We start from the raw sequence: 16,154 nt of genomic DNA, 5'->3' as shown, positions 1-16,154 counted from the left end.
GGGAGGGGCTGATATAAACCCAGCTTCTCAGTTTTAATTGCCAGGTCTAAACTCTGTCTAGGACTTGAACTTGATCACCTAGGCCTTTGTGCCGATTTTTAAAATAAAACAGTCAGTAGTTTTACAGGTGTGTTGCCTTTTACTTCTAAATCAGATTTTAAATTTGGGAAAGTGATGAGTCCATTGTCATATCTTACTCAGTCTTTCTCAAGCTCCGAGGCTTGAGTTCCCATCACTTGCAAAGAGTAAAAAGAGATTCAAAGGAGCTGGCAAGTGTAAAATATTACATCTAAGAATGGCCTGGTAGACACAGAATCAAACAGAACCATCAGCAGTTAACGGGAAAAGATCTGCCACAATCTAGCCTAGAGCTCCAATCTTCCTCTAGCTGTTTTAACCCACACAATCGATAGTCTCCAGTATCCTGGTTGTTTTAAAACAATTACTTCTCTGGAAGTCCAAAATACCATGTCAGCTTTGGAAACCTGGGGTTAATATGTTGTTAGTCTTTAAAACTATAAATTAATTAAAACAGGATATTCAGGTTTAAAAGGCCAGCTGTTAATGGCATTTGGTACTGTGAAAATGATTCTGGACAGAAATTTGTCTGGAATCAAGAGATGCATAAGCAGTTTCACTGATCATTTTCATAGTCCAACATGGTGCTTTAGACTGTGTTTTCTCCTAATTTATCCTCCCTCTCACAAAAGGTAAACACGAGGGCACTGTAGATTTTTTTCTTAAGCCAGAAAAACAGGTAGGCAAAATGAACTGAAATTCTGCAGGATTCAGGATGGTAGCCGTGTTAGTCTGTATCAGCTAAAACAATGAGGAGTCCTTGTGGCACCTCATTGTTTTTGCTGAAATTCTACAGATTGCACACTGCCATGGGTTCACTATTAACTGTATTATTTAATCTATCCTCCCCAGGAATCTTGAAATATATCTAATTGAGCCATGGTGTTGAATAGATACTATTCAAAAGTTCGTTTCCTTTTTCCCTTATGCATACTGTTTATCAGATATGCTCGTTTCAAGGAAAACTTCAGGTTTAATATATTGTCAAAGCGTGGATATTTTTTAATTTGTGGATAATGTAACAGTTGGCTTATCCAATTTTAAAAAAAATTAAAATAACTTTGTAACAACTCCGAAAGTCTCCAATTCCCTGTACTTTTAAATGGGGGCAGAATGTCCTTGCTGTTAATTCATATCAGGCTGACCCCCCGGGTTGAGAGGTTGACTGTTGTATCAACCGCCAGTTCAGAGTCAGCAGCTCCTTTTTTCCCCCACTGGAGGCCGTACAACATTGTTTAAAAATTCATTGTTTCAACTTATATTAAGTTATTAATATAGCCCTCTAAGGAAGTGGTGAAACAAATCACTGCAGTTTTCCTTTAAGATGCTTTGACATATTAGAAAGAAGCGTACTTGAAAGTTGGATGATTTTTTTTTCTTTTGCTGCGGTGCAAAGTAGTTGCTGAATAGTGCTGTACCACTGTATGCTGCTCAGAGAGCAACATGCAACACTGTATAGTCACCTGTTTCTTACCTTCCTACATTGCTTCCTCTCAACCAAACACACCCTTAAAAAGGCTATTTGCTGTTGAGACCAGCATGCTCCAATGTATGTTAACATCTTAATGGGAAGGCTGAGCATGTATACATTTCCTACTCTCTGACAAGAGGGAATTAAATGTCAGAAGGATTTGTAGCATCTGTAATTGAATTGGTGCTGAGCAAAGCAAATCTTAAGGAAGAATAACATATTAGGATTAGCAAACAATGTGGCATTTTGTCAGTTCCTGCCATCTAGCCTGTTCCCCCTTCAGTAATAAAGTTGTTTGATTTTTTTTTTATCATAGATATGAAGCTACAGTGGGTTTTGTAAATTGGGGGCAGCGTTTTTCAGCAGATGCCTTTTTTAAGGTCAAATCTTTGTTCCTGCCACCAATTTCAGAAAGCTGCTGCTTCCACTACTCTCTCCCCTTGCCCCAACACCCCTGTCTTTCCAACAAAGAATTGACATTAATGATTGACTATTCCCTGTGTTAGGATAATGTCCCTCCCCCCCCCTGCTCTGAAGGGGCTTGAGTCTTTGTTTGTAACAATAGCTGATCTTCAGGGCTCCTAACTGAGCTGAAAACTCAGCATGCATGTCCAGGAGAGAGCTCTACCATCTGGAAAAGCACGCATATGTGCATGGACAGAATGTGTACATTGTAGGTTTGCTACTGCAGCCTGTACATGGTGATTTCATATGAATGTCAATAGTAGCCTTGTGGGTTTGAGCTACAGGATGGGGTCCTTACTCCCTATAGGTAAGGCACCAAGGAAAAAAGAAGGCAAGTTCCCATCTCAGATGTGAATTTTTGTTTGTTTATTTTGCACTTGGGTAATTTAATAGGAAAAATTAAATAGCCTGATCTGATGCCCTGTGACACTTCACAATAAAAGGAAAATTATTTGTTTCCAGTCATCCCTAAAAATAGAAAGGTTCATTTATTTTAGGATCGGTTGGGTCAGATACCACTAACTGATTCCCCAGTGACACCTGCCCCACTGAAAAGCATCATTAGCGCTTCCTGCATTAGAAGTCAGAAACTCTGTTAGTGTTAGGTGTCCTGACAGTGATGCTGCATGTAGTTATTGGGGAAGAGAGGTGATGCTTATCTCTCAATGCTTAGTGGAGAGTGGTGGCTAAGGCATGAATATGGAGACGTGAGGAAAGAGAACGAAAAGGTGTGAAGAAATTAGTGACAACAGGGGAAGAAGAGGAGATGGCACCAGATGCTCTGGTGGATGGTGACAGAAAGCCATATAAGTCTTTAAACACAGTCATCCCCTGCCATTAGATGGTAAGGTCCTCTTCGTGAAAATCCCGTTCAAAACACTGATAAGCATTGGCAATAAGAGCAGAAAGGCTGATCCAGCTGTCTGGAGGGAAGAAAGTCTAAATTTTTTCCATGATCATTGTTATTTCAGGAACTTTTTATCTTCTTATCAGTGAGACACTGACCCATTTGTGAGTGGGGCTGGGGATGATTTCTGAAAAGAATCCTTTTCTTCAGGCCTCTGTTTGGATCAACAGTGGCCTTATCTACCAGGCATAATCTTAAAGGTGCAGGAATTCATGGATGCCCACTGACAGCTAGACTGCATCAGTTATTCCATTTTCCATTTAAAAAAAATTAAATAATGAGCTTTAAATATCCCTGAATTCTTTCCCAGTTGAAATGGCAAATAGCCAAACTGCCCAGTGAGAGACTAGATGAAGCAGAGAGCAGATGCAGTGGTGGTTTTATTTTGCTCTGTGAAGCTGGCTGCAGGCTGCTAAACATGAAATATGTGTAGGAAAGGATGGAGCCTGATGGTTTAGAGCCTTTGCTCTCTGGAGGCAGAGTTTAAAACTTTATCTTAGGTCACAAATGCAATGAGTTATCAGGGTGTCAGCTGAGTCCCTATCTGTCAACTTTATGAAACAGCCACACAAATTGACATAACAGACTCTGCTCAAGGCCCAGGATACGAATAGGGCTGCAAGACAGGATTAGCATGTATTGACAGAGCTTTGTGGGAGACTCAGTACAGATGTAACAGGGAGATTCTGCAGGCTGGGAGTGAGGTCCATTGGTAGAGTCCCTGTAAAGGTGACTTACCTTTCCTCAGCTGAAGGCTGTTTGTGAAGATGGGAGAAGTGGGAGCAGGTGCATAAATACATCTGGTTGGGTAATACTGTTTTAATTGAGTAATATGTACAGAATTTCTAGGGGATAAACATCCAGCGTATTAGCAGTCAGACTCTGAGAGCAGTTCCTTTAGTTTGATGATCTAATATAAATATGAAGCCATTTTCCTCTAAGGCAAAAGTGCATTGTTGACTGACTCTCAGATTTGTCTCTAGATGGTTTGCAAGTACTAGACATCCTCTGTGTGTTGTATTTAATTTTTAATTAACATGTAAACTTAGACTATTTAGCCATACATGCAATAAAATAAACTTGGAGTGTATACTTGGAAAAAATATTGTTTACCATAAAAATAATAAAGAAAAATAGTGCCTGTCCCAGTGGAAGAAATCATATTTAATAAACTGTGCTGGCCAAAAATGTTTGTCAAGCTGTGTTTGAAAGTCAATTCTCAGGGAAGCAGGGACATGACTAAAGACTCACTGCTCTTGACTTAATTACAGATTGAACAGAAACCACCATGGAGCTGTTAGTCCAGTGGTTTTGGCACAGCACTTCAATAGATCTCCAGCTGCGGTAAACCAATGTAGCTCCACTGTAATTGTTGCTATGCTGATTTACACCATCTGAAGCTCTGGTTCTATATTTGTCTTTTTCTCCCTCTGTGTTGGGCCAAGCAAAACGCATCTTGGCTCCAGTTCTTGGGCTGTGCTCTCACATGACACAGATGTGCTTAGATGTGCATACTTTGCCTTAACTGTTCCCAATGTCAGAAAGAAATCCTTACTCTTAATTTGGGGTATGTCCATCTCTCTGGCAAAGAGGGTGTAACACTTGGAAAGCATAACTTCTGATGTTGCCAATCTGTAGAGTTAACTGATATAACTGCAATAAACAAACTGAAGAAGATAGGTGAGTTAGTGCAGAGCGTTATTTAATTGTGTGATCAGAGTGAGACCTGGAAGATACGTGTTGAATTGGTGTGCTTCTGCTGTAAGTAGCTCTGACGAGTGCGCATAGATTTTAGAACAAATAAAACTAATTGGTTGCATTGATAAATACAGTGAAACCTGTCTTAAATGACCACTGAGTGGATCAGCCAACTTTGGTTGTCTTGTGGAAAATGACTTTTTAAAGACCTTAAATAGTTGTGCTGGAACATGGAATGAGATGATTTTAGAACGGTTGCCTAGAACACCTGTGAGGGATCGCCCATTGTTCTAGGTGCTATATAGACAAGTAACACAGTCCCTGCCCCTAGTATGATTGCAGTCTAGATGCCAAGGGGGACATGATGTTTGGGTGGGGCAGCTGTCAGTAATCATGGTCATTACACCTCTGGCCACAAAAGCAAATGCAGATGCATTTTTCTGATAAGGCACATGTGTGCAGCTCCTGTAACAAAGAATGCCCTTCCCAGGAGAAATTTTTTCAGGGTATATTTTGCAGCCACTGGGAGCCCTTCTCTGCCCTTAGTTATCAGGATCTGCATCTTTGTCTGAATTACTTACCTTTGTACATGTATCTTCTGCATTGTTTATCTCCACCAGCTATGAAAAATTGACTTGAGGAAGAAAAACCTGATTGGATCTGAAATCCTTGGCAGGTCATGATTAGTTAATTCTCATTGAGAGATCAACATTTGTTTTTTCAGCTGAGTAAACTTATTTCATTGGTTGCTTTCCTGTTAAGTTTTGTCCTCTGGATATACTTGCCATTTGTAGGCACTGTGTTGTGAGCACCAAGTCTTAACCTATATCACGTTTTTAAATTTCTCTAGCACATTCTAATCATAGTTAAATTATTTGTTTGTATATCAGGCCGGAGCTACCCCAGTAGTGAAAGCTTTTGGCTACCAGGAGAATATTTTTTGCCACACTTAGTTTCACGTATTGGATATATTGCTGAAGGGGATTTTATTTAACATGGTTCTGTCTCATTGGCTGCTCTTCATTTTGTCCTTTAATGTGCACCTACTTGACCTAGTTAAACCTAAACATTCCATAGTTTGTGCCAATTCTACCCATTTTGTTCTGTTACTTTTAAAAGGCAACTCAAAGAAACACTAAGATTTTTTTCTTTTTAATTTAAACTGTTTTAATTAAAATGAATTTTATGGAGCTCTTGGTCACGAATTATTTACTTACATCCTTCAGTACTTAATCTTAGAACAGAATTGGAAATATCGATAGAAAGTGTAAATCCTGAGCTCCTGCTGAAAACATTGTATCAGGTTTCGGCTCAAAAGAGCACCATTACCTTTAGCTGTCACAGATCTGTACGCTTGATCGATAAACTTCAAATATTATTAGAGGTGGAGGCTTCAGAGATTTGCTCTGTTATTTGGAGAGCGACGGAGATAAATCTTTCTTAAAAATTGACTTGAATTTGCACTCTCAGTCTTCCTGGTGAAATGCATTTCTCTTTGGTGTCCAGGCAACTGCATGTGGGACAGATTTATAGGCCATGTGCTGCTTGTAGTGAAAGATTTAAATGGTAAATCCTTCACATATGACTTCACAAATCATGTAAAGTTAAAAGATTTTTACCATTTCTGTTGCTGCTGTGCTTAAATTGTAAGGTACGGCTAGTAAATCATTTTAATAGAGGTGTCGCGCTTGACTCCATAAAAAAAAAGAGAGACAATGGTTTAGCTTCCATTCCAAATGTTAATATATTAATCAACGGGAGAATAATTGTGTTTTACTACATTGTAAATCTCAGTTGCCATTAGAATTGCAGCAAGGAGTGATGTAGCTGCATTCTTAAATTAAAATTGTTTACACTGCTATACAATCATTTTACATGGCCATAGCTCATTCTGGGTTCATTTCAGAGTTGTTCCCCCGCCAAATAAGTCATTCCTCTCTAGGGAACCGGCGTCCTAAAGGAGAGATGCTTATAAAAGAAAATTAATTGCATGGCGAGGTGTTAAATAAATAAAATAAAGCGGTCGGAGGCAATGTACAATTATTGCTCGCTATCTGGGTTTGAAGAGGGTTTTATGGTTTGCATTGAGAGTTCTGCTATTTGATGCATCGTGGAATGTATTGAGAGAAAAAATGTATTCAGTCATGTAATCCTAGATTTCTTTTGAAATTACAAACTTGAGAACTTGATCACTTTTTCGCCATGCAAATAAAATTGTGGGGGATTGAACATTCATATAAATAAATGCCCTGTTGATATTTCCGTACAGCTGATATTTGATGTCACCATACTGGCACTCCCTGGCCAATTGTTGGATCATCTCCTTTATCTGGGGGGAGGGAGAATTGAAATTGGGGACCAAGTTGTGGACAGACCCTCACAAAAGATGCAGATAAGTCCATGTCTCCCTTCCCTTCCTGATCTTGTTCCACGTGCATTAGTGGTGACTCTGCTGCTGCTTAGTGGGAAAATACCTTGTGAGTTGATCAGCCAGGCCTGTCTGTACCCTTGTGTGAACTCACCCATCTGGATCGGTGGCTCTCAGCCTGTGGCCCAATCCGCACACGACTGCCCACATAACTAACTAACACTAACACACACACACACACACACCCCTGCATATGAGGCCTACAAGGATAAATAGGTTGAGACCACTGGTCTGGATCGTTCAGTGCTTTACCCCTCTCCTTTTAAAAGTAAAAGGGTGGATTTTCCAACCCTGGGCATAACTGCAGCCAAACCTTCAAATCACTCTGTAGTAAGTACCAAATTCCTATTCCTCTTCTGCTCTCGACAGATTCTCGAGCAGGTGATGAAGGGTCTATAAGGGCCGTGGACCATGCGGTGATCGGCGGGGTCGTGGCCGTGGTGGTGTTCGCAATGCTTTGCCTGCTCATCATTTTAGGGCGATACTTTGCAAGACATAAAGGTAAGCTCAGGCTTAAAACACTACATTGGGAGGGTTTGGTTTGGTGGCAGCTGTAACAGTCAGTTGGTGTTACAAGACACTGTGTTTTGCCACACAGCAGGAGAGAGAACAGAAAAAGCAGCAGAGGGACTAGTATAGTGGAAGGGGATCCAGGAAACAGGAATACCGGATGGGAGAAAGCTAAAAGAAAGATGGGGGCGCACAATAGAGCCAGAGAAGAAGGTGGAAAGTGCATCAGGATTGGGAGGGAAGGCTAGATGAAAGATGTCATCTTTAATGGAAGGGCATGACGTGCTTAAGAATATACTAATTTATTTTTGCATTCACCTGTACTGGGAGGGGCAATATCATTCCAGAATCCTGCATGGCATGAAATAACTTAAAAATTATTCTGTTATTAATTCAGTCCACTCATAAGAGCATTAAGGCCCTTCATCAGTGTGGGATGCTGCTGATGTTCACTTGTTGTATGTGCTCCCGGGAACCTCCCACGTACTGGTGACTGCCAGTGTCACCGCTGAAGTGCCCATCCCTACCCTCCCATGCTGGAGGCTGTGATTGCAATGACAAAATTTTAAAAGGGGTGGGGGGGGGGAGAAGCATGGTTATTGGTAGTTCTCAGTGTACTCAGTCATGGAGAGAGACTTGCCCTGGGTCATTATATAATGTCCTACTATCTAACTAGTCATGTTTGTTCTTTCCTTGCTGTCATTTTTATAATGCCCTAGACTGTCAGTTTCAAAGCCCCCTTGCAGAATTTAGGTGCGCAATTCCCTCTGAACTTAGTGTGCATCTAAATCTATGAGGCAGCATTGAAAAATGTCAAGCTTAATGTCTGAGGTCATTGTGCTGTCTTGCTGATTAATGCTATCATAGCTGTTTACGCTAGAGTAACACCTACGGAACCCCTAGATTCAGACTTCTCTCCTTCCTTCTGGTGATGGTTCTTTTTCTTCCCCCTCCTGGCTTCTTCGCAGTAAAGCAAGTGGCAGTGTTACAGCCATTTATTCAGAGACCATCAATGAGTCACAGAACCTCACTGCTTTATTTTCAGGTACATACTTCACTCATGAAGCCAAAGGAGCAGATGATGCAGCGGACGCAGACACAGCTATAATCAATGCAGAAGGAGGACAGAACAACTCTGAAGAAAAGAAAGAGTACTTCATCTAGATCAGCCTTCGTTTCAATGAGGTGTCCAACCGTGGACAGTTACTGGCCCAATTTAGATGACAGAGACAGTGATATTGGAAGTTGCAACCAGCTTGTGTCTTTTTTTGTTGTTTTTTTGTTTTTGTTTTAAACGAATGGGTGGAGGGATGTCAGACTGGGAGGGTCCGGGATTGGCTGTGTAAAAAACGTTATTTGTAAAGTACACTCTGCTGTTCAACACCTCAGTTTGGGTTTTATTTTTTGGCCAAGTCCAGCTTGGGTTTAGTTTAGTTAAATCATTTGCAGAAAATTCTGTGCCTTGTTTTGTTTTTTATTTTATTTTTTTGGGGGGGGCAGGTTATGTGTGTGTTTCTTCTTTTTTCCCCCTTTCTGTTCTCTTTTGGAATTGCCTGCTGGAACCCTTTGGAATAGATTTGATTGTTTTTAGCCTGTTTATTTTAACGCCACTATTCTTCTGTTCAAAATTCAGTCTCATCGGAGGAGGAGAACCAGCACGCTTTAGATTTTGTAGTTTGCAAGTCGGTGTATCCATAATACATTCTTCTCTATTGTCTTAAAGGCTTGGATGAAGAAGCTATGAAAACTGTTTGCGGCTGCCTGTGTTTCAAATGCTTTCTAGTGGTGGAGAGTAGAAAATTGTCTGAGTCACAGCCTATGTACTCCGTTGGTTACGGAGAGACATTACTGCACAGGATTATCTGCAAGTGAGGTGTGTCACTGTGAGATTGAATCTGTCTTGAATTCTGTGTTTGTAGACTGCTCAGTAGAGGTACCCTCATGCTGTCTGGACAAGTTTGGGGCATGAAGGAATCCTCCTTTTTGTTGCCGTAAGCAGAACTGACAGATGAAAGCTGTTCATTTTATGCAGGTGGACAAATTTCAGTTGCCACAGGAGGGAAAAGGGGGGGAAAAAAGGTACTTCTGCTCTGATTATTTCTGTTCCAAACAATTCCATCAAGCTCTCCCAATCGGCCTTACTTCTGCCTAATTTGCTGGAAAAAGAAAAGTCCTCATGGTGTGCAAAGAGGTCTAAATGAGCAGATTTTATATTATTTTTCCTTCTTCTCTTTGTGCTAGTTAGGGAAGGCAGTGGGATCTGGCCTGCATGTACTGTATATTACAGATATTTGTCATGCTGAGAGATCCAACCAGAGACTGTGTGAAACTTTTAATACCTTAAGATTTGGTTTGACAAAGCAGGAGGGACAGAAGAGGGGTCACTATTGTTTTCATGCTGGTGTGCCCTGTTTCTCAGTTCTGCAAAGGTCAGAGCAGGTGGAAATAACAGCATGTAGGCTTTTTCAGTCACTTAATCAAAACTCAAATGTTGTATTTTTTTATCTCTTTACCTTTCATACACTAGGCCTTGGCCTCATTCCTCAGCCTTAAGAACCATCTGCCAACAAATTACTGATCCTTGCATGAATGCAGTCATGGTGCACAGTTACTAAAAATAAGTTACCATGAAAATGTTTTAGATTTGTAGCCTCGGGAGAAACTGGATACGTGAAGTTGCCTTTTCTTTTCTTTTCCGGTAAAGGAAATGTGGGGATTTGCATTAAAAATTGCAAGGAAAACAGATTATAAAATATTTAGGTGAAGAAAAATTAGTATTATGATGGACTTACAGATAACAGTCCACAATGAGAAGATAGCGTTAAAAAAATCTATACTGAACTGTTCAGTGAGTAATATTGGATTTTGAAAGATTAATTTTTATTATTGTTACATTATGTAGAAAACTTACACTGATTTATTTAAGGGAAAAATTTGCATCTGTTACAACTTCTTGGGCTTTTAGGAAGCATTTTTTACGTTTGTGGGTTTTGTTTTATAACTTTTTGGCAGAACCGCTGCAACACAAGAGCCTTTTGGGAACGGGTTGGCATGTAAAAGGGGAAAAAAACAAATCCATTCTTGAGCAGTATTTTGTCTTTTCCCATCCCTCAGAATCCACAAAAGGAAAGTACATTTTGTCAAGTGCAGCTCCCTTTTGAGCCTTCAGCACCAGCTCGGCCCATAGCCAAACCACAGCCACGGGCAAGAAGCATTTAGCATTTTGGTGGAAGGTTTGGGGGGGGAGACTTTTTTACACACTGATCACAGAATTGGCATTCTGTTTTTTTTTCCGACCAGCCCATCTTTCTGTTTTGAAAGTGTACAGTAGTGCAGTGTTACCGATGTAACTTTGACTTACAATGTTGACATGTCTCAGGTTCATGTGTTTTGATTGGTGTTTTCCGTCTCAGGTAGATTGCAAAATTTTCGGCCCCACACATTGGAAGAGAACTAAATAAAACAAAAAGCCCCAGGAAATTATGGATTTTAGTTGTATATTGGTTTATGTATTTTTTTTCTTCAGTATACAGTGCACTGTTGAAATGTATTGTTGAGTATTACTTTGTACAGGTTTAGATCATAAGGGTTTTTTTAAGAGTATAGAAAGAACAAACTTTTTCTTTAATGAAGGATGTGTAACTGATGGCAAAGAAGCTTGTTCTTTACTCACCTGCTCTTGTTGTTTTTTCCCCCTTAGGCCAGTTCTGTTTTCAGGTGTCCATGGACGATGTTACAGTGTAAGAAAATACATATCCATATGTTCCCATTCACATTTTGTATTGGTTCATGTATATCATTTTTACAAACAGAGAAGTACTATAAAATATCTGTCTTCTTAATAAAAAAAAATTAATGTTACAAAACTATTCTTTAATCTCACTTTTCAGTCTTCACTGCAACTAGCCACCATGGCTGAGGAGGTAAAGTCCATTTTTGGCTCGCCTATGGTGAAATTCCAGTTTAAAAACTTGTTGTGGGTTTCCCCCAAGATCTATGGCAGCCTAAAAATAAATCTCCCTTCTTTAATCCTCCCTCCCCATCTTTTGACCTATTTCTCTCTCGCTGTTCTGAGTCACAAGTGGTTGTTAGGCAGCCATCATAACCCAAGCCAACGCTGTTCTTTGGCCAAGGCAGCAGTGCTAGTGAGAGCCACAGCACCTTGTAACATTTAGGGCAACTAGACAACATGCCGAGTCTGCCAGAACATGCCGCTGTTGTGTGGATTTGTATTTTTAAGTCCCTTCTGTGATCACTGACCTACGTGTCTTGTATGATTTTGAATAGCTCGTGTAAAGATGCCTTAAATTTTCATAATTAAAAATCCTTTTTTATTAACGTCTCACTGACAATGGCCTGACATAATTTTCCCTGTTTGACTACAGTTATGTTCTTTCAGAGGCATGTACTATGTCTGAGTTAGTCCCTGTTTATTTCTGACCCCATCTTGTGCAAAGTTGAAAAATATAGTGGTGATTAGATGTCGCTCCTTTATTTCCGGTGTGCTTGTAGGAGATAGTATTAGCCCTCTGTTTGGGTCTGTCACACAAGCCAGCTTGAGTATTCTGAAGAACAAGGAAAATGTCTCTCATTTTTGGATGTAACAAACAATGATGGTTGCTCCCGAAACAAGAGAATCATTTTAAAAGTTTCTTAGCTCTGAATTATTTCTGAACGTGTGCTGTCAACATAGCTTTTTTTTAAAAGCTCTTCTGAAGGCTCCAGACATTCTTTTCCCATATTTGGCAGAAGGATAAAATGAAGCCAGGTCCTTGGGGAAGGGAAATTGAGTCTTCACTATTGTTTTGGCTAATGAGTTTTCCCAATATGTTGGTTAGGGCTCTTAGGTGACATATAGGCTTTAATTGGTGCCATCTTTCAATGCCTTCTGCAAGTTTGAAAAGAGAAATCTTGCTCTGTCGAAGAGATTTTCCTTGGAGAGAGGTTTTTCTGATGCTTTCTTTCAGAATGCTAAATCCACAACAGTGTTACCCAATTCCACAATTAAAAAGGGAATGTTTGTTGTTTTTTATTTTTAAATGGCCTGCCAGAGAGAAGTGATTCAGCCTGTGCATGACAGTAGCAGTCACATTTCCCCTGTCCAGACCACAGGCACTGAAACTCCAGAACCACAGGAGTCAAATTCCCAAAAAACAAATTATGCGCGCATACCTGAACATACTTAGGGTGGGTAAAAGCATCTAAATGATGTAAGTGACAAGTCCTCTTGAATTTCAATGGGATTTGTGTTCCTAAATCATCTAGGTGACTTGAAAAATCCCATCCTTAATGTATTTAATAATAAAAGACAAAGAAACACAAAACTGTTGTGGACCGAGAGGCTGTAGCTGCTTTGTTAACGTACTTTGGGGCAATTTAAGAAAGTCTGACTTCTAAAGATCTGTTTCAGTGTCTTTAATTTTTTAAAGCATTCAAACAGTTAGTCATTTGTAGAATAGTGTACTGTTTTACACTCTAATGAACGCTGTCACCTAGCAGAATGGCATGTTCGCGCTTGGCAATTTATTGACTCAAGAATTGGATGAAAAGTGATTGACAGAATAATTTATTACTGATAACATTCTGCCTCTTTTAAATCCATCCCTCTTGCAGCTCCAATTTGGATACCCATCTTCTTCACTTTCTCCTCTAAATTGCTATAGAATGTGGCTGTGCACTGTAAAACGACTGTTGTGTTCCACTTGGGAGGTGGCTGCATTTTATTGGTGAGTTAAGTGATCTATGTAGAAGAGTAGGAACCTTTGGGATAGAAAATATCATAAATGCAATTGGTTGTATTGTGAAGAAATCCTCCTAGATATGAATGAAATTAAATTTTAATCCCATATTAGTCACAGGATCTTGGATTCCAGAAGCTAAAGAATTTAATGCCACAGTTCTTGAAGATGTTGCTGTCATACTCTTTGTTTGTTTGTTTGTTTTTCAGATCACACAAGCTAAGCAGAGACGTAGGCTATGGTCAGTACTTGAATGGGTGATCTCCAAATCAAACCTCAAGTACTGGGGGAGGTGCAGTCAGCAATTGAATTAGGTGGCTTACTTTACTAAAAGTTGTTTACCTCTGAGTTCATGCTGAATGCGATGCCCCAGCGTGGTGTGGGGGACGCTTATCTGCAGGGTGTTGTCTTTCGGCTGACTCATAAACCTGTGTCAGCTAAACCATGTAAAGTTCTCATGGTACTTTTTGCAGAAGTAGAGTTAACTAGAGGTATATTAAATATTAATTATCTGTTTGTGGTAGTGCCCTTTCGGTACTAGATGCTTTCCAAAATTATAGTACTGCCTTTGCCTTGTGGAGCTTACAATCTACAAGGCAAAAGAACACACGCAAGTTGAAGGGAAGGGAACGATGTAGCAGTAAAGTAGTCAGAGTAATAAGTGTTGAGATTAGATAATATAACACAGTGCTTTCTTTAGTTAAAATAGATAAATTATGTCCAGATATCTCACAACAAAGCCCATAATCAGAAGGTTAGTTTCGTGTTGAAGTCCTTATGGGAGGGATCGATCTTCAAGAGGGATTTAGTACAGATAGGGTAATGGCCTTGGAGATCAGTTCAGGAAGGACATTCTGTGCACAGAAAACAGTATAGAGGGCAGCATGGAGTGGACATGGAAGACATGGAGGCAGGACAGAGGGGCACTGAAACAAAAGCAGCAGATCAACAAGTCATAGGAAGAGTTATGTAGGGCCTTAGGGGCAAAGACCAGAAGTTTGAGAGGAAGGGTAGCCTGAAGCAGGGCTTCTAGGAGAGGGATGTGGTCAGCTTGGTCAAAGAAGATCTTAGTAACAGAGTGTTATGGGGACAACATGAGTGTCAGGGATGCTGGAGAGAAGGTTACAATAATCACTGGGAGACTGAGGGTCTGAGCGAGTGTTTGGCTTGTGCAGAAAGAGGGAGAGACAGGAAGAGGTTGGATTTGGATACAGCCTGTGTGTGAGGGTCAAAGGAGATGGAGGATTGGCAGATAACTCCCAGATTACAAGGTGTGAGTGGCAGGGGGAGGGTGCCCATAGTGACAGTGAATGGGGACAGGAGGGGGGAGAGTTCAGGTCTGTAAAACTTGAGTTTACAGCATGCTCTCTGGGAGATGTTGGAGACAAGCTGATATAGGGAAGTGGCAGAATGGAGACAAAGCAGGAATGAACATGTTCAGGCATCTTGTAAAGTACTCGAGAATCCTTCAGGATGAGATTTTTTTGTTACTGGATGGGATTCTGGATTTCTTCATCCGCAAATGCAGGCATGCCCTGGTCATGCATCAAATCCCTGTCGTGTACTGCACAGTTCTTCCCTAGATTCACTTCAAAACCCAATCCAGAGTTTTTTATGAGGATTATACAAGGGGATGATGGGAAATTATCACCATCCCTGTTGGCGTGAGCATTTATTTTGTTGTCATTGGCCTTGGGGAGCAGCTTAGTAGCAGATTTTAAAACTCTTCTGTACGCTCTTTATAGACAAACATGAGCATTGCCTGAGCAACATATGTCCTTCTGTCTATGGTGCCTGACTATGCCCTATTATCATCATATCTGAGCACCTTAAAATCTGTAACATATTGATCCTCCCAACACCCCGATGAAGAGGGAAGGGTTATTTTCCTGCACTGTACAGAAGGGGAACTGACTGAACCATCCTTCCTCTCTAAAATGCAGCTCCAATGGGACATGGACCCTCACATCTTTTGAATGCCCTCTCTGCGCTAGAAGTTCAATGGACTATACGTTGTCCTACATCGCCACTCAGGAGCGCTGAACATAACGGTGAGAGAGGGATGTCAGCTTTTATTTCAGCTCATTTAGAGTCCTCTTCCTTAATGCTGCCAAAAGATCACTGGACGAGTGAGGAAGTTGAAGCACTCTTTAAGAATAGCAGGACCAAGTTAAAAGAAGTGGGGAGTAAAATCCACGGGATACAGCCAGTAATGAATGAAACAAGTGACACCTGCAAGCGCTGGGGATTGATAGGCAGTAAATACCCTGCACAGAGATGCCATCGTGGCTGCACCAGCTTTGAAAGATTTATATAATTAATTCAATCATGACCAGGAATTACTTGGATATCCTGCAGTTTTACAACCATTTAGCCACGAAAAGAAAATGTGTCCAGTTTCACAAATCTAATCCTTCAAGCCATAAAGAATCAGTTTTGGAGAAAACAAGAGCTAGACTGGGGAAAATCAAAGCACATTGTATCCTTTTTGCAGCGTTCCTCTTAACATGCACGGCATCTCATTCACTCATATTCCCAACATGATAGTCTTAAATCTTCCTTAAGTGATATCTTCTCAGGTTAATTAATCTCCAGGCTTAAACTTGCTGTGAGCAGCAGGAAGTCCATCCTGAAGTCAGCAATGTTACGATTGCATCTTCTAATACTGTTTATCCTGCATTAGTGTTTACTTAAGGAGAAAATTGATCTGTAATTGATATTTCAATCTTCCAGAGCTGATGTTGGGAGAGTCTAGCACAAATCTTTAATAGCAGACAAATATTTAAATCCTGTAATGGTAGGGGAATATGGAAACGTGCGGCTTCCCTCTTTCATTCCCACCCAAATTTAACTCTGATT

General features: G+C 40.4%; 1 protein-coding gene across 4 annotated transcripts in view; it reads left to right on the top strand.

The window, feature by feature from the left end:
• Positions 1 to 11,426, top strand: part of CADM1 (cell adhesion molecule 1) — a 294,651-nt gene extending 283,225 nt beyond the window's left edge. For all 4 annotated transcript variants that reach the window (XM_075073458.1, XM_032796110.2, XM_032796113.1 and 1 more), the window contains 2 exons: positions 7,417 to 7,548; positions 8,603 to 11,426. In XM_075073458.1, the coding sequence (XP_074929559.1) occupies positions 7,417 to 7,548; positions 8,603 to 8,721 (251 nt within the window). In that variant the 3' untranslated portion in view covers positions 8,722 to 11,426. The remainder of the gene's footprint in view (positions 1 to 7,416; positions 7,549 to 8,602) is intronic.
• Positions 11,427 to 16,154: the final 4,728 nt, after the last annotated feature.

This window comes from Chelonoidis abingdonii, chromosome 18 (genome assembly GCF_003597395.2).
Source record: "Chelonoidis abingdonii isolate Lonesome George chromosome 18, CheloAbing_2.0, whole genome shotgun sequence".
Lineage (NCBI taxonomy): Eukaryota > Metazoa > Chordata > Testudines > Testudinidae > Chelonoidis > Chelonoidis abingdonii.
The sequence above is the reverse complement of the archived record's forward strand: the minus strand, read 5'-3'. Positions and strand labels throughout refer to the sequence as shown.